At 41.2% G+C, this 19,512-nt stretch overlaps 2 protein-coding genes across 3 annotated transcripts in view; one reads left to right on the forward strand and one right to left on the reverse strand.

The window, feature by feature from the left end:
* LOC126176466 (DNA repair and recombination protein RAD54B-like) overlaps positions 1-12,032 on the forward strand; it is a 359,746-nt gene extending 347,714 nt beyond the window's left edge. Inside the window, exon 17 of the mRNA XM_049923623.1 lies at positions 11,167-12,032. Within this exon, the coding sequence (XP_049779580.1) occupies positions 11,167-11,235 (69 nt within the window). The 3' untranslated portion in view covers positions 11,236-12,032. The remainder of the gene's footprint in view (positions 1-11,166) is intronic.
* Positions 12,033-12,216: 184 nt separating this feature from the next.
* Positions 12,217-19,512, reverse strand: part of LOC126175533 (enoyl-CoA delta isomerase 2-like) — a 149,710-nt gene continuing 142,414 nt past the window's right edge. For both annotated transcript variants that reach the window (XM_049922366.1, XM_049922365.1), the window contains exon 7: positions 12,217-12,606. In XM_049922366.1, coding sequence (XP_049778323.1) covers positions 12,451-12,606 — 156 coding nt within the window. In that variant the 3' untranslated portion in view covers positions 12,217-12,450. The remainder of the gene's footprint in view (positions 12,607-19,512) is intronic.

Raw genomic sequence — 19,512 nt, forward strand, 5'->3', positions numbered from 1 at the left:
GCCAGAGGGGTTTAAGAAGACTACTCATGCTCACGCTGTTTCAACGAAGCTCACAATTTTCTGTATTGTTCCCAGAACTGACTGGGGCTCTCTGATGCAAGACAAGTAGATTTTGTAACAAACTAGGCTGTGACTTCCATGACTAGGATTGAGAAATGTTGGGTGCAATGCATATGAGAGACTGCTACCCAAGTGGCTGACTGTGTAGAATGCACGCCAGGGAGTTTTACACTAGGTGACTATCAATTCAACCCAGATAGCTGTAGGAAATCTTGAAGTGTTATTGTAAGACTCAAAGAACAGCCTCCACAGATAAAATGATTAAAGTCATACTTATCAGCTGCTGAAGCTTTCATGAAAAGCCTCAGAGTTTGAAGCCTTACTAGAAACAGTGGAACTCCTATAACATAAAATGTAGAAAGCTGGCTAGAACTCAGATTTGACAACAGTGAGGTTTTTGGGATAAATCTAAGTGTGTATCAAATGGATAGACTGTTGGGAAATGGAGATGGTGTATTTGTCACAGTAGACAATATACTCAAATCTACCAAGGCAGAAAGCTTTCATGAAAAGCCTCAGAGTTTGAAGCCTTACTAGAAACAGTGGAACTCCTATAACATAAAATGTAGAAAGCTGGCTAGAACTCAGATTTGACAACAGTGAGGTTTTTGGGATAAATCTAAGTGTGTATCAAATGGATAGACTGTTGGGAAATGGAGATGGTGTATTTGTCACAGTAGACAATATACTCAAATCTACCAAGGCAGAAACTGAAACTGAATCTGATATTGTTTTTGCAATACTCAGCATCCAGGCTGGGCATTTTTGTTTTTGTTTTTTTTGTTTTAAAGATTGACCACCAGGATTGACCCTGGATTTAACTGAGAACTTCAGGACAAAACTAAGTGCATTAGGATGTATTCATATGTTTGTCAGCCATACTGTCATTGTTGGAGGACTGGGTGAATTACAGTTTTCTAAGTGGTGGGTGTGACAAAATATCAAGCAAAACATTACTAAATTCATCCTCTGAAAACTACACATAGCACATAATTCACAAGCCCACTTATTATGCAAATACATTGGATCTGTTGGCAAAACACAGGCATTACCTCTGTGAGGATGTCCTCATTGAAAGGTATCAGTGACATTGAAGCAGCTGTAGCAACAATGATTGATAAAGTACAAAGATTAGCTAAATCAAGTATGAAGATTTATACATTCAGTAAACTAGATAAAGAGACAGCCATCAAAGAAGAACTTGAAACATTTACCTGTGAGCAGGAGCATGTAGAAGAACTGTGGCTCAAATTCAAAAGAATGGCTGATCATGCACTGGATAGATATTTACAAGTAGAACAGTTCACAATGGGATGGACTGTCCCTGGTTTACAGTCACTGTAAAGAAACTTCTAAAGAAGAAGTGACTAGTGCATAATAGGTGTAAAAGAAGACATGGAGCTACAGATAGAGAGACACTGAATCAAACATACTTGGTTGTCAAGAGGGCAATGCATGAGGTCTTGAACAACTGATCGTGCACTGGATAGATACATCGATAAGCCAAAACATAATGACCACTGCTCACCATGAGACTGAATGCTGCCTGATGGCACTGCAGGTGTGTGCCGCAGTAGGGAAAGTAGATAAGAAGAAAAGCGCTGAATGGGGGATCATTCTAGCAACATTGCAGGCCACAAACGGGGAGATTTATGGACATCAGTGACTTTAACAAAGGGCAGATTAGTATGGTCTAGTGTTTAGGAATGAGCATCTCTGAAAAAGTGAAGCTGGTTGACTGCTCATCTGCTACTATCATGAGCATCTATAGAAAGTGGTTCAAAGCTGACAAAACAGTGAATAGGTGATGTCACATGGAACGTCACCATGGAACACAGATGCTGGAGGCTGGTGCATTATGTAAAGTAGGATGGGCAGCAATCTGTGGCAGATCTGATAACAGAGTACATTGTCGCCACAGGCACAAGTGTTTTTGAGCACACCATTTGGCACGCATTTTTGAACTAGGGTCTTTGCAGCAGATGACTTCTATGTGTTGCTACTTTCATCTAAAGACATTGTCAGTAATGATTGCAGTGGGTGTGGAATCACTGAGATTGAACCATGGATCAATGGAAATGTGTCACCTGGTTGGATGAATCATGGTTCTCTTACAAGTTTGGTCATTTCCAGATATGCTATCGTCCAGGGAAATAGCTGCTAGAAACATGTACCACCCCATGGGTGCAGAGTGATGGGGGCATTGTTATGGGGGACATTCAGCTGGGCTTCCATAGGATCTGTATTAGTAATCAAGGAATTATGACAGATGTTGTGCAGGGGCAGTTAAATTTAGTGAAACTAAATTTCTAATTGTTGTTTTTTATAGGTCCCCTAACTCTGACTTCAGAGCATTTCTGCTCAAGCTAGAGAGGGTTCTTGATTCACTTTGTAGGAAGTACCAGAAATTAGTTTTATGTGGTGACTTCAATATAAATTTTGTATATGATGGCGCAAGACAAAGGATGTTGCTAGATCTCATAAATTCATATGATCTGATGCAGATTGTGTTTTTTCCAATGAGGGTGCAGGGGAATAGTAACGCAGCCATAGACAATATTTTTATTCATTGTTCATTACTGGATAGGCATTCTGTTAGTAAAAGGGTGAATGGTCTTTAGACCATGGTGCACAAATTTTAACACTAAAAGGCTTTAGTACTGAAACAAATGTCACATTTAATCACAAACTATGTAGGAAAGTTAATCCATCAGCAATAGAGAGTTTTCTAAACCTTGTCAAGGAACAAGTGTGGCAGAATGTTTATAGTGCCAATAACATAGGTGACAAATATAATGCTTTCCTCAACACATTTCTCATACTCTTTGAGAGTTGATTTCCATTAGAACATTCTAAATGGGGTACTAGCAGTAATAGGCAGCCCGGGTGGCTGACTAGTAGAATAAGGATATCTTGTAGAACAAAGCAGGAATTATATCAAAATGTTAGAAGTAGTCACAATCAAGCTACTGTTGCCCATTACATCAGTATTGTAAGATGCTTAAAAATGTCCTCGTTGACCCAACATGCTATCTTCCTGGACATTGACCACCTCCTCTCTGAATGGGTCCTTCCACACCCCTGTCCACATTAAACCCAACAGCCACCAATAATACCTGCATTCCACACCAAAAAATCCCTCCTACACAGCCTGGCCACCTGGGGACAATATATCTGCAGTGACGAGAACTCACTTAATCACTATGCTGAGGGTCTCATGAAGGCCTTCACAGTCAGGCGCTATCCCACACACCTAGTCCACAAACAGAGCTCTCATACAATTTCCCATCACATCCCCAATGCTCCCACCACCCCCAAGGAACACCCACAAAGGAGTGCCCCCTTCATCACCTAATACCACCCCAGATTGGAACAACTGAACCACATCCTTTTCTGGGGCTTTGATTGCCTACAATCATTCCCTGAAACAAGGCGATATCCTACCCAAAATCTTTCCTACCTCATCTAAAGTGGTGTTCTGTTGCCCACCCAACTTCCACAACATCCTAGTCTATACCTATGCCACTCCCAATCCCAACCCCTTGCCATTAGGATCATATTCCTGTGCAAGACACAGGTGCAAGACCTGCCCTAAACAACTCATCCAGCAATTCCTATTCCATTACTGTCTCAGGCTGATGCTACCCCATCAGAGACTGGGCCACCTGTGAAATCAGCCATGTCATATTCCAATTCTGCTGCAATCATTGCATAAAGCAGTCATTGCACAGCTTTTTATATGGGTGTTACTAGTAACCAGCTGTATACCAGCGGCCACTGCCAAACTGTGACCAAGAGTGAAGTGACCAACCTGTGGCATGACATACAGCTGGATATAACATGGTTGATTTCAGTGGCTGTTTCACTGCCCAAGCCATCTGGGTCCTCCCCTTCACCACCAGCTTTTCTGAACTCCACAGATGGGAGCTATCATTACTACACATACTCCAATCCCACACTTAGCCCAGGCTCAACCTACGATAACATACTATCCCCACACCCACCCAATAGTTTGCAACCCCTCTGTTGTATCATCTCCTCCCTATTCTCGTCTCCGATCCTCTTTGTGTGTCACCCTTGCCAATGTATCTGTCCATCTTACTCCACTCCTCTCCTTTTTCACTTCATTCTGCTCTCCCATCCCAGCCTCCCAATACTGTGCCCATTGGCAGTCTAGTCCATGTACACTCCACCAGACAATGCTCTTCTCCCCTGCCCCTGCCCCCCCCCCCCCCCATGCCCATATGCTGATATTCCTTCCCCTTCCCCGCTCCCTCCAAATTGCTGCTTCCATTCCATGTGACAGTTGCATTCTGGTCCAAGCTGCTGGAGATGGTGGTCACGTGTGTGTGAGATGTGCTCGCTTGTGTGAATGAATGTATATGTTTTTCTTTTTTTTATGCAGGCTGCGGCTGAAAGCCATTGTATAAGTGCTTATTAATTGTGCCTGCCCACAACTTAATATGTTATCTTCACAGTACGTAGCAATCTATCTTTTCCTTACATTGTTGATATTCCAACCTGGAGTTTACATTTTTGAAAACCCAAGAAATTCTGTTTACATATAAAGGCTGTCAGTGGCACCAAAGTTAATGTTCAGACACTCATAGTTGGCACAGGAATAGAAATGGAGAGTAGCAAACTAAAAGTGCCTAACTCCAATTTCAAATGTTCCTTTACTGAGAGAGAGATACAAGGTACTCCCCAGTATATAAAGTATGTTCAAACAATTCTGAAACATCTGTAATTTTGTGCCAGTGGTGTGTTGGAGAGAAAATTGGTTGGCATTCCTGCGAACACCTGTGTTTAATATGCAACTGCCAGAAGGTTCATTGTTGTATGTCCATTGGTTATTGTTAAGTGTTGTATTGAGAAGAATGTTATGTCACACAGCTTGAATTTCAAGATGTCAGTGCTAGAGGAGCAGTGTGTTTGCATTAAATTTTGCGTTAAACACAAGAAAACCTCTATAGAGACATACCAAATGATACAGGAAGCCTACAGTGTTAAGCCATACATAGTGTTATGAATGGTTCACATGGTTTAAAAATGGCTGGAAAGAAGTTCGAGGTGGTACTCGTTCGGGACACCCTATGACGTCTACCAACGACACTCATGTCAGGAATGTTGATGAAATTGTGTGTGCCAGTCAAAGACTGGCTGTCTGAGAGATTGCAGAAGAATTAACATTTCAGTTGGCCTACGGCTCATGAGTCAAGACCAGAAAGACCTTTGCCTCACAATCTGTGAAGAGCTTTTGCATCACGCAAATGAGAATGAGATGCTTCTTAAGAGAATCATAACTGGTGATGAGACATGGGTTTATGGTTGCAATGTTGAGATCAAGGTTCAGGCTTCACAGTGGTTCTGGAAAAGGTCTCCAAGACCAAAAAAATCCTCGCCAGGTCAGGTCAAATGTCAAAGTCATGCTGATAGTTTTGTTTGACTCTGAAGGATTAGTTCATCATCAGTTCATGCCACAAGGATGAACTGTTAATTGATGGTACTGTCGGGATGTGTGGCAATGCCTGCAAGAAAATGTGATAAGGAAAACAGCCTGAAATGTGGTGAGATGATTGATGGCTCTTGCACCGTGATAATGCGCCCGCACATTCAACACTGTTGGTGTGTGACTATTACACAAAAAACTAAATCACTGTGCTACCTCATCCTCCATACTTTCCAGGATCATATGGCTACATTATCAATGGTTCACAAATCAAATCTTCAAGCTTGTACAAAAATCTTGGTGTATCAATTTATAAGGGGGTAGAAAGTTAGTTAGTTGCATATTTGTGGACAATAATTGCAACAAATTACTATGATGCAAAATGAAGCAATTTAACAATTGTAATCCACTTTTTCAGTGGAAAATATAACAACTTAACTGCTGATTAACAACTTCCCTTTCATTTCATGGAGTATCTATCTTCCTTTGTTAAATGTGGCTCCCTCACACCATAGCATTACACATGCAGAAATTCTTCTGTGAAGCAGGAGCTGTCAACCAGATATGATTTCAGTTTGTTTATGAAGTAAATTATATTATCTGTTAAAATCTTTACATTACTAGGTATGTGGTCAAAGATTGTAATGGCTGAATATTCACTCCTTTCTGTGCTACACTAAAGCTGAGTGATGGATAGTGTAAAATGCGTCTCCTTTTGTATTATATTTATGAGTGTTACTGTTGGTTTCAAGCTGTGATTGCCCATTGACAAATTCAAATGGGACAAAGTGCATTGAGAAGATGTTGTTAGAGTGCCCAATATTTTAAATAGCTGTGTACAAGTGGAATGGATTTAGGTTGCAGTAGTTATTCACAGACGATGAGGCTTGCACTGGATAGACTAGTGTGTTAAGCTGCATCAAACCAGTTAAATGAAAGTAGGAAAATTCAACTTTTTTGACAATTTTGTCTCCAAAATCTGATATTATCCATAGAATAAAAAGTAAATTTAGAAAAATTGAGAAGATCCATAACATGTGACTTCCAGTTCATACTCCTATTAGTATAAACATCTAAGGCGTCAGAATATTCTGTTTCGTTTATTGATTACCTATCATGCATTATTTCTAATTGTATGATCAAGGCTTGTGCAGTACTGTATCACAAGTGGAATGTTTAATCTACACTCCTGGGAATTGAAATAAGAACACCGTGAATTCATTGTCCCAGGAAGGGGAAACTTTATTGACACATTCCTGGGGTCAGATACATCACATGATCACACTGACAGAAACACAGGCTCATAGACACAGGCAACAGAGCATGCACAATGTTGGCACTAGTACAGTGTATATCCACCTTTCACAGCAATGCAGGCTGCTATTCTCCCATGGAGACGATCGTAGAGATGCTGGATGTAGTCCTGTGGAACGGCTTGCCATGCCATTTCCACCTGGTGCCTCAGTTGGACCAGCATTCGTGCTGGACGTGCAGACCGCGTGAGACGACGCTTCATCCAGTCCCAAACATGCTCAATGGGGGACAGATCCGGAGATCTTGCTGGCCAGGGTAGTTGACTTACACCTTCTAGAGCACGTTGGGTGGCACGGGATACATGCGGACGTGCATTGTCCTGTTGGAACAGCAAGTTCCCTTGCCGGTCTAGGAATGGTAGAACAATGGGTTCGATGACGGTTTGGATGTACCGTGCACTATTCAGTGTCCCCTCGACGATCACCAGTGGTGTACGGCCAGTGTAGGAGATCGCTCCCCACACCATGATGCCAGGTGTTGGCCATGTGTGCCTCGGTCGTATGCAGTCCTGATTGTGGCGCTCACCTGCACGGCGCCAAACACGCATACGACCATCATTGGCACCAAGGCAGAAGCGACTCTCATCGCTGAAGACGACACGTCTCCATTCATCCCTCCATTCACACCTGTCGCGACACCACTGGAGGCGGGCTGCACGATGTTGGGGCGTGAGCGGAAGACGGCCTAACGGTGTGCGGGACCGTAGCCCAGCTTCATGGAGACGGTTGCGAATGGTCCTCGCCAATACCCCAGGTGCAACAGTGTCCCTAATTTGCTGGGAAGTGGCGGTGCGGTCCCCTACGGCACTGCGTAGGATCCTATGGTCTTGGCGTGCATCCGTGCGTCGCTGCGGTCCGGTCCCAGGTCGACGGGCTCGTGCACCTTCCGCCGACCACTGGCGACAACATCGATGTACTGTGGAGACCTCACGCCCCACGTGTTGAGCAATTCGGCAGTACGTCCACCCGGCCTCCCGCACACCCACTGTACGCCCTCGCTCAAAGTCTGTCAACTGCACATACAGTTCACGTCCACGCTGTCGCGGCATGCTACCAGTGTTAAAGACTGCGATGGAGCTCCGTATGCCACGGCAAACTGGCTGACAGTGACGGCGGCGGTGCACAAATGCTGCGCAGCTAGCGCCATTCGACGGTCAACACCATGGTTCCTGGTGTGTCCGCTGTGCCGTGCGTATGATCATTGCTTGTACAGCCCTCTCGCAGTGTCCGGAGCAAGTATGGTGGGTCTGACACACCAGTGTCAATGTGTTCTTTTTTCCATTTCCAGGAGTGTAAATTCAGTAATAGTCCCTCCACAAAGAAGCAGTTATTAATTTTCAAAAAAATATTATTTACATTTTCAAGTGTTGAAATCTCTCCAATATCAACAAAGAGAATTATTTCTGCTTGTTGGACATATGATGTAGATCATGTATATATGGCAAGAACAAGAGGATACTGAATATTAGTCACGTGGTACACCAGTAGTGATTATCTCTCCATTTTGAAGACGCTGTTTCACTATGTTTCTTAATACAGCACATTGTGTCCTGTAATTTAGATATGATGAAAGCCAGTTACAAGCAAGATCTGTGAAACAACAGTATTTGAGGTTCTCTGTGAGAATGCTGTGAAGTACAATGAAATGCTTTTGGCAAGTCACAAAAAACACCACTGGGAAATATTTTGTGACTTAAATTTTATATTATTTTATTTGTGAATACAAAAATAGCATGTTCTGTGGTGGCACACTTTTAAAATACAAACTGAGACTGCTTAAGTATCTAATTTCAAGAGAGGTGTGTTACAGTTCTTGCATACACATTCTTTTCCAGTGCCGTTGAGAAGGAAGTAAGCAGTGAGCCTTGTCAGTTATTATTAATCTCTCACTTATTAGCTTTCTTGTAAAGTGTTCTGTCAGTAGCATCTTTCAGTCCATCTGGAAATGTCCCCTTTGAGTGATTTACTGTGTATTTCACTCAGTGCCTTCAATATATGTCAAGGACAGGATTTTAGTATTTTATGTGAGATATTACCAGCTGTGTGAGAATGTTTGGTTTTGAGAGAGTTCATTAAATTCTTAATTTCTTTGGCAGAGCATGTAGTAATTGTGGTTTGCTTGTGTGCATGTGGCATAGCTTATTACATATACTCTATTGTTTCATCCTTTGAAATGTCCACGCCCATCTTCTGAGCTACTTCATAGAAGTGATTATTAAATACATCGGCGATCTGACTGCTATCATATATTTTTGGGTGTTTTCTATAATAACACAGAATTCACAGCCCTTATGTGATTTCCTGGTTTTTCTTTTAACTGTTGCCTAAACAGATATAATTTTTTATTGCCTTCCTTAAGAAAACACAGTATTTCTTGTAATATGTAATCTGTCCAACTTATCTGTTAGTCCTAACCATTTAAAACTATTCCCTTTTCCATGCACATGCCCTGCCTCTTTCTTGTACTGAACATCTCTTTCACAGTGCCTACTACAATGATACAGTGTCTTGTATTGTCTAGTAGCTAAGATTGGCAATGAGAGGAAACATCGCATAACTCTCCGAAGTCATCTGACCTCCACCGATTCCTTGACACCCAGAAAAGTGACAAGTTATATTGTGTGTAGAGTACGTCCTTACCAATAACCAAATCTCCTTCATGGGGAGGTTATTCAAACAAATCAATGGCACAGCCATGAGCCTTCACATGACACCCTCAGAGGCCTACCTCTGTATGGCCTATCTAGAGCAAAACTTCCCATCCATCTGATATTAGAAACATCTTGTCTGGTTCAGGCACAATGATGTCTTAATTCTCTGTTCTCACTTTGCAGCATCACACCCTTCTATCCGCTTCACCTGGTCACATTCAGCACAGCACGTCACATCACCTATCTAAATGCTGATCTCCACCACTCAGATAGCTCCATCAAAACCTCTGTCCACAAAAACCCACCAACCATCAGCAGAACTTCTATTCCTGTACAGTCTGTCCACATGTGGATGACATATATACAGTGATGAACATTCCATTGCCCAGTATGTTGAAGGTCTTATGCAAGGTTTTTACAGACAGACACTACCCTTGAAACCTAGTCCACAAACAGATCTTCCATGCCATATCCACACATGGCCCAAATATTACAAACACCCCCATGAACCACCTCAAAGGACTGACACTCTTCCTCCCCAACCAACTTAAATAAGCCTTTATCTAGGGCTTCGATAATCTATCATCAAGTCTGAAAGTGAGGAATATTCATCCTGTCTCTCCCAAAATGGTTTCGTGCCACACGAGCAACCTGCTAAACATCCTGGTCAACCATTGTGCTACACATACTCCCAATTTACTGCCACATGTGTCAAACACTGTGGAAGATTCAGATGCAGGATCTATATAACACACACATCCAGTACATCCTATTCCAGTTCTGTCACAGGCATGTCATGCCTTATGAGAGACAGAACCACCTGTGAAAACTGCCATTCATATACTAACTCTGCTGTAACCTGTGTGCAGTCTTTTATGTGGGCATGACCACTAACCAGCTGTTAACCTGAATGAATGCCTCGCACCAAAGTGTGGCAAAAAGTCTGAATTATGTAGATGGGAATTTTCCTTACAACATGTTTCAATTCCACAGCCATCCTGAGCTCAGTCTTCACTAGTTCCTGTCCCACACCCACACCCACCTCCAACTCTTTTCCCTTGTATTCCATTTCATCTCATTAATCTGCACTCACAATTTTGGCTTTGTACTCTCAATTTTCCTTTGTTCTGTCTCCCCCTTCTTCTGCCAGTAGACTCCTCCATTTCATCATGTATCACACACAACTCCTCTTGTCTGCACCAGGGCAAGTGCACTATGCCACATTCCTATCCCATTCAATTTTTTTCTCTCCCTCCCAGCCATCAGTCTTCCTTCCTTCCATCTCTCCTGCCCCCTCCACCTGACACCTGTCCTCTCACTAGTCAAACTGCAGTGCTTGGACAATGTAGCCGACAAATACTATGTACGTATGTTTGTCTGTGAGTGTTTTGTATTGAATAGCTCTGAAGGATCATTGTTCAGCAACTTAATAAATTTTTGATCTTGCTTATGTGCCTATTGACTGCTCAGTACCTCCATTCCTTCCATTAGATCTATTCCACCCATGACTTTCCAGTATTGTACTACTATTGGCATGAATAGAAATTGCATCTCCTGAAGGTAAGTGCTGGGTACATTTGGTTGTGTTGTTATAAGTTAGACACTTAAATCATAGTTTTATTTGGTTTGGTCTACCTTGAAGTTTAATGTATGAATTCTTTCTTTCTCTCTTTATATATATATATATATATAGGGTCTGGGATTGCTGGATGTTGCTGGCAGCATAACATACATTTTTAAAACATCAACAGTGGCTGACTGAAGTGTGATGTTGCACAGTTAAGCATATACTTTTGTTGATGTAAAATTGTATATAATTTCAAACAGACAGTTTTGTAAAAAAGATAATATTTTCTGTAACTGGTTGATTATATTAGATACATGTAAATACACACAAAATAAAAAATGGTGGCATGATATTATGTATTTATTTACGTAGTGTAAAATACAAATCATATGGAAATCATCTTACAGTATTAGGTGAGAATCAAACAACTGCATAGATATATCATGTACATGTAAATATTACGACATATAAAATAAAATGTGATGGTCTGTTATAATCTTTTTGTATGCAAATAGTTATACATAGAATTAACTAAACGTTATCTCACTATACTAGCTGTAAATGTAAACTAAATTTATAGTCTGTTTTTACTATTCTGTTATACAGCTTGATAAAATTTTGTGTCTGCTAATGTTTTGACACAATTTTTTTCGACGTGGAACATTTTATATACTATGTGATTATAAGACTACCCATTACATTTGTATCATTAATGAGAATACTGTGTAGGCTGCAGCACAATTTTTCCATTTTTACAACAATATTCAAAGTTTTTTTCAGCATGATGACTAATTTTCATTAGAAAGGTGTTATTTTTGTACAGGCATGTGTTTTGTTTGCAATGATCAGGTAGTCCTGTTGCTAATGCAAGACAAATTAATGAATACATTCTGTAAACAGCATGCTATGAAAGGAAGTGATATGATCATAAGATGATGAGATACTAATTCATCAAAATAATAATAATAATAATAATAAAATAAAAGGTAGGGAGACAATGATGTTACATTGCACATTAATTGAACTTTCTACACACACCACATTTGAAATGGTTATAACAAGCGGACCCTTTCACAGTGACCCAAGTTGTGTTATGTAATATCAGAGTGATGTAAGTGTGCATAGCTCTTATTTTTTAAAAAAAAAAAAAAAAAAAAAAAAAAAAAAAAAAAAAAAAAAAAAAAAAAGGTCACAAGCTGCTCCTTTAATGAATACCCTAGCCACGATACATTATCAGAGTGATGTAAGGCAAGACTGCAACAAGGCACTTATTTAGTCCTATTTTTATGATAACAGCATGATCATTGTTGTAGCTGGAGTATAATATTTATATGTGATGCATTGTCAGAGTGATGTAACAGAATTGAGTACCAAGACAGCTCTGGCCATGTGATTAACAGAAAATACTATTTAGAGCTTATTTCGTGATTGCATAAATTTGATTATCGCATTAACACAATCTTCAGATGCTATTCGCTCCTCTAGCTGCTGACTTTCAAGTTCATTTGCTCTGTGCAAAGCATCTTGATCCCATTTCCGCATCAGTTTCTTATTTGCCATTAGCGACTGTAAAAAAGAATTAAACAGTCCTACAAACTTAGTTCACAGCATATAAAATAAAATATAAATATTGTATTCGTTGAATACCTTACATTTTCAAATGTGGGAAAGATAATAAAATGAGCAAGACCCACACAAACATTAAAACTAATTCTTGGCATATGATTGTGTGTCTGTGGAGGAAAATGACAATGTGGACTATGAAACATTGTCCAGAAAAGGAGATTCCAAAGTTTTCATAGTGTATGAACCTATTATAATTTATATTTTTCTTTGTATTTATTTCAAGGAATGAGAAGGGAATTGAACCAACTGCTGGTTGCTTTTACACAACTGCATTTGACTTGTGACACAGGGTAAGTTGTGATTATTATTGCAGCATGAAGGAAAGCTAGAGCACAGAGAAGATGAAATTCAGGCATACATACAGATGTCAGATATGACTGATGAATTAAGATATATCACATCACCATATTGTAGAAGTATTGAACAACTGATAAGAACATCAGCAAGAACTTGAACATTTAAGTTCCTGAGCTTGTCAACTGAACCTTTGTGATCATTGCAGTTCATTATTCCCACACACGTGTACTGCCAGGTATTTGTATGACACAACGGATGCCACTTGTAACTCATTATTCCTGTAATAAAAGGCTGACACATTTTTACATTTCATGAGTTGCACAACATAACATTTACCTACACTGTGGGCTGATTGTCAATTACTGCTCCAGACTGGTATTCTGTCAAGACATGACTGGACGTTTTAGCGTTGTTTATATCAGCTTATGTCTTCTACAATAGCCTGAAACTGTGAACAATACTGTCGTATCATGAATAGCAATGGCTCTATCACACATCCATAGAGGCACATACAAAATTACTTATATGTAAGATAACACGATGCATTCTAGCTGCCAAGAAGTTTGAATTAATTTACAAACCTGGTTAAATATCCTTTTTCTTAAAGAACGTGCAGTATAGTATGGAATGAAAAACTTTTAAAAAAGTCTAGAAAAACTGTATTCATCTGGTTCATTATTTCCCAGGCTCATAACATATCGTGCATGATATAGTGCTTTCTCATTAATAAACTTCATATGTATCATAGTATGCAGTAGTAAATAAAAGTAATGAAAGGCATGAAGGTAACCACTCACCCTATAGTTGAGGTGTTGAGTAGTTAACAGGCACATAAATGAGACTGAAAATGTTGTTGAGCTTTTGAACAATGGTTGTGGTATGCCAGTGCCATCTGTGTAAGCAGTAATGTCAAATACCAACACTGTTGTAACATCTGCACTGCCTTTTATCTGAGCTTGACAAGTAGTCAATATCTACCAGAATTAATAGCTACTGACAAATTGTGGCCAAGTGTTGATCATTACACACATGAGACTTGTCCGCGCCAAACATTTCGTGGCCCCAAATTCATCAGTCTCCATGAGCCCCTATCTCATACCCTCCTCCGTCCATATACCCATCCCCATTTTCTCTCATCAGTCTACACTAACTCTCTTGCTTTGTTTTATCTATATCCTTGTTTCTTACTGAACTTGCTCCTCAGCTCCATCATTTGCTTCACCAACTTTCCTTGACTGTGCCAGAGTGAACTCACCCATGGCACATTCCACCTCTATCCCTGACCCCATGTCTCCCCATATTATTCCATTAATGACAATGATTTTACAATAGCCAGTGATCACAGTTGTGCTAGCAGACGAAGAACTACAGGACAACTGTAATGGGAATGTTTTTGTTTCTCCACAAAAATACTTAAACTGATAAGCCAAAACATTATGACCACTGCCCACTGCGATGTTGGATGCCACCTTGTGACGTTGTGGGCACATGACGTGGTAACAAAAGTGTGTAAGCAGAGCACACACAGACAGTGTATCACCCTAGCAAAGATATGGGCTGCAAATGGGGAAATCTATTGAGACAAGTGACTTTGACAAACGACAGATTATTATTACACAGAGTGTGTGAATGAATAACTCAAAACTGGTGAAGCAGGTTGAATGTTCATGTGCTACTGTCATAAGCATCTACGGAAAGAAGTAGGACAGTGAAACTACCACAAGGTACTGAATGGTTGGATGTCCACGACTCTTCACAGAACGTGGAGTTCAGAGGCTTGTTTGTTCTCTAAAATAGGATAGATGGTGATCTGTGGCATCTCTGCTGAAAAAGCACAATGCTCGTGGCAGGCACAAGTGTTTTGGAGCACACCATTTGTTGTTCATTGTAACCCATGGAGCTCCGCAGCAGACCATCCCTATGTGTTCACATGTTCACCCAATGACATTGTCAGTTATGACTGCAGTGGGCACAGGACCATCGGAATTCAACCATTGATCAATGGAAACATGTTGGCTCTTTGTCTGAATCACAGTTTTGCTACAATAGGTCAATGGTCATCTTCAAAAATGCTGTCACCAAGGTGAATGGCAGCTCAAAATGTGCAGCACACCATGGGTGCAGGCTGGTGGAAGCAGCATTATGCTATGGGAGATATTCTCCTGCACTTGCATGGGACCTACGGTAGTAATCTAAGACAAGCTGACAGCTGCAAATCATCTGCATCCCTTCATGCTTGATGTCACCTTTCAGCAGTATAACAGTCCATGTTTCAGAGCCAGAACTGTGCTACAGTCGTTCGAGGAGCATTATACACTCCTGGAAATTGAAATAAGAACACCGTGAATTCATTGTCCCAGGAAGGGGAAACTTTATTGACACATTCCTGGGGTCAGATACATCACATGATCACACTGACAGAACCACAGGCACATAGACACAGGCAACAGAGCATGCACAATGTCGGCACTAGTACAGTGTATATCCACCTTTCGCAGCAATGCAGGCTGCTATTCTCCCATGGAGGCGATCGTAGAGATGCTGGATGTAGTCCTGTGGAACGGCTTGCCATGCCATTTCCACCTGGCGCCTCAGTTGGACCAGCATTCGTGCTGGACGTGCAGACCGCGTGAGACGACGCTTCATCCAGTCCCAAACATGCTCAATGGGGGACAGATCCGGAGATCTTGCTGGCCAGGATAGTTGACTTACACCTTCTAGAGCATGTTGGGTGGCACGGGATACATGCGGACGTGCATTGTCCTGTTGGAACAGCAAGTTCCCTTGCCGGTCTAGAAATGGTAGAACAATGGGTTCGATGACGGTTTGGATGTACCGTGCACTATTCAGTGTCCCCTCGACGATCACCAGTGGTGTACGGCCAGAGTAGGAGATCGCTCCCCACATCATGATGCCGGGTGTTGGCCCTGTGTGCCTCGGTCGTATGCAGTCCTGATTGTGGCGCTCACCTGCACGGCGCCAAACATGCATACGACCATCACTGGCACCAAGGCAGAAGCGACTCTCATTGCTGAAGACGACACGTCTCCATTCGTCCCTCCATTCATGCCTGTCGCGACACCACTGGAGGCGGGCTGCATGATGTTGGGGCGTGAGCGGAAGACGGCCTAACGGTGTGCGGGACCGTAGCCCAGCTTCATGGAGACGGTTGCGAATGGTCCTCGCCGATACCCCAGGAGCAACAGTGTCCCTAATTTGCTGGGAAGTGGCGGTGCGGTCCCCTACGGCACTGTGTAGGATCCTATGGTCTTGGCGTGCATCCGTGCGTCGCTGCGGTCCGGTCCCAGGTCGACGGGCACGTGCACCTTCCGCCGACCACTGGCGACAACATCGATGTACTGTGGAGACCTCACGCCCCACGTGTTGAGCAATTCGGCGGTACGTCCACCCGGCCTCCCGCATGCCCACTATACGCCCTTGCTCAAAGTCCGTCAACTGCACATAAGGTTCACGTCCACGCTGTCGCGGCATGCTACCAGTGTTACAGACTGCGATGGAGCTCCGTATGCCACGGCAAACTGGCTGACACTGACGGCAGCGGTGCACAAATGCTGCGCAGCTAGCACCATTCGACGGCCAACACCGCGGTTCCTGGTGTGTCCGCTGTGCCGTGCGTGTGATCATTGCTTGTACAGCCCTCTCACAGTGTCCGGAGCAAGTATGGTGGGTCTGACACACCGGTGTCAATGTGTTCTTTTTTCCATTTCCAGGAGTGTAGTTAATTTGATGTCTCGGAGACCAAATTCACCTGATGTACATCCTATGGAACCCATCTGAGTTGTTATCGGGTGCCATCAATGTATACAAGTCAGTGGACTGTTATTTATGTGAATTACATGACCTGTGCATAGACATCTAATGCCACGTACCTCCACAAACCTCCTGACAAACTGTCGGATACTTGATATGCAGAATCAGTGATGTATTTCATTCCAAAGATGGGTAGCTTTTCAATTATAGACCACATTGTAATTGAAAAAGCTCTTAGGTTTGTTTTGGACTGTGCCACTGTAACTTTGCAATATTTTTATGGCATTGTGTTGATTGTTGATGGAACATCCTAGCAGGATGCTAATTAGCATGGAACAACATACGGTTGGTACCTTGACAGCAGTGAACTCAGTTGAAAAAAAAAAATCTGTTGAACAGCTTACTTTTCATGTGTTTTTTCTCTATACATGTCATAATTTTAGTGCAGTTGGTACCGGACTTCATGTTTGATTGAGGTTGTGTTATCTTCTACTTCCTTTTGATCACTTTGTAAGTGGTCTCATTTTTCCTTAATATGAATAATATAAGTAATATCTTTGTTTTGTATTAAATTTTTGAATAGTGTAGATGTTTTTAGACTGATTAATGTTTACAACAAACTTCATTATGGAATAAATGCACTGTAAGATTTTTACCATTATGCCAAATTGCATACAAGATGTCTGAGAATGGAAGTTGCAATATTAGATGTTCTGATTAATGAACTGTACCTTCCTTGATAAAGAATTGTTTGAGGTTATTTTGCTATAAGACGTTATCAAATTTACAGAGGCAAAATAACTTTATTGCTTGATGCTTTCATCTTCAACTTTGTTAATCACCTGCATGGGAAAAGTGGCTAAACTTTCTGGTTAGCTATGCTCTAGAAACTGAAGAGAAATATTCAAGATGATATCAAGTTACATTACTGGTGTTAAAGTATATACATTAGATTTTATTAGAAATCTTTCATTAAGAACATAAATAACTTGTTCTTATTGACCCTGCAGCGCAATAGTAGTGATTTCTTCCTATTCTGGTCCGCCGCTCGTGGTCTCGCGGTAGCGTTCTCGCTTCCCGAGCACGGGGTCCCGGGTTCGATTCCCGGCGGGGTCAGGGATTTTCACCTGCCTCGAGATGACTGGGTGTTTGTGTTGTCCTCATCATTTCATCATCATCCAGGAAAGTGGCGAAATTGGACTGAGCAAAAGATTGGGTAATTGTACGGGCGCTGATAACCACGCAGTTAAGCGCCCAACAAACCAAACATCATCATCTCTCTTCCTATTCTGAAGCTATTAATTTGTTAACACAACCATGAATGTGTTAATTTGACTTGTCTTCATTTATGAGTTGATTTAGGTGGAAATGAGTTACTCACTACACCCCCAGTAAATTCTCTACTGCAGTACTGTGGATGGATCTGGATCTCCAAAACTATTAACCGTGGAAAGGGGGAGGGGGAGCAGGGACAGAAGGATGTATGCTTGAAATAATTCTATTTGGAAATACTCTGTATGATAAAGCTACAATGCACATGTGCCTGAACACAGAGCAAAAATAGGCAGAAAAAAAGTTTTGTAATTTTCTAAAAATATAATCAACTTCATGATGTGCCTGTATAATTTAATGTGCAAAGTACTAGCTTGCATGAAAGAGAGAGGAGTGAAGTCAGCTTAAATCTCTGTTGGATTAATGAATTTTCATGTGGTGCTGACTACATGTGTGTGGACACTTTTCCACATCCATCTAGGCAAATGCCAAGATTATTTTTCTCATCTCTGCCTCAGAAACATAACAACAGAAAATATAAATTCAAACAAAACATAGATTATTTGATGCACAGACAAATAGTGCACATGACATAGGATAACTGGTGATTTTGATAAAGGGAGGGCATAAGGAGACAATACTAAAATAAAGTAACTGACAGCTCATAGATGGGTGTTGCTCACAATTAGCAGAACCTTAATACAGTATGGTAATACACTTAAGACAAACAAGATTACCATCTCCTTGTTAGATTTTTATTTATCAGTGAATTTATTCTATTCATGATTTCTTTGTAAGGGAATGGTAATCCGAGACAAAGATTAATGGTTTGCCAAATACATACAGTAGGAACCTGCTGATAGCCCAAACAACTGCAACGCTTTCTTTTTCAGTTGTAGAGTTGTTCCTCGTGGGCTTGGAGAGTTTTCAGGAAGCATAAGCTATCAGCTTTATCAGCACATTCCTGGATTTGTACCAGAGCTGCACCTATCCCATAATTGCTGGCATCAATGTGAATTTCTGTCTCAGCATTCTCATCATACAATGCTAGAACTGGAGAAGATTTTAGCACCTCCTGAAGAACAAGGGCAGATATTTCTTGCACCTTGTTTGGAGAAAATTTAGCATCTCCCATAGCAGATGTTGAAATATTACTGTATCTCATTGCTACCTATCAGAACCCCTCGGAGAGCATTAAAGATAAACACCAGTCCTAATTGCCCAATTGTAAAGTGACCTGTTTCCAAATTACATACAAAAATAACCACTATTTCAGTATAAATATAATTCGAAAATGATGCTTTGCTGATTAACATTGTTCTTATGTGAAAAACAAAATATAAATGTGAAATTAATACTGTAACTAATCGAAAGAAATGTAGCACATGGTCAGGATGTACCAGTAAACCTATCATTATAAAATTACTACAGCAAATTAAATAGAACATATAAATAAAGCATGTTAATTGAATCTCCGATATATGTTAGCACTAAAATTCAGGCACT

This window comes from Schistocerca cancellata, chromosome 3 (genome assembly GCF_023864275.1).
Source record: "Schistocerca cancellata isolate TAMUIC-IGC-003103 chromosome 3, iqSchCanc2.1, whole genome shotgun sequence".
NCBI classification, from domain to species: domain Eukaryota; kingdom Metazoa; phylum Arthropoda; class Insecta; order Orthoptera; family Acrididae; genus Schistocerca; species Schistocerca cancellata.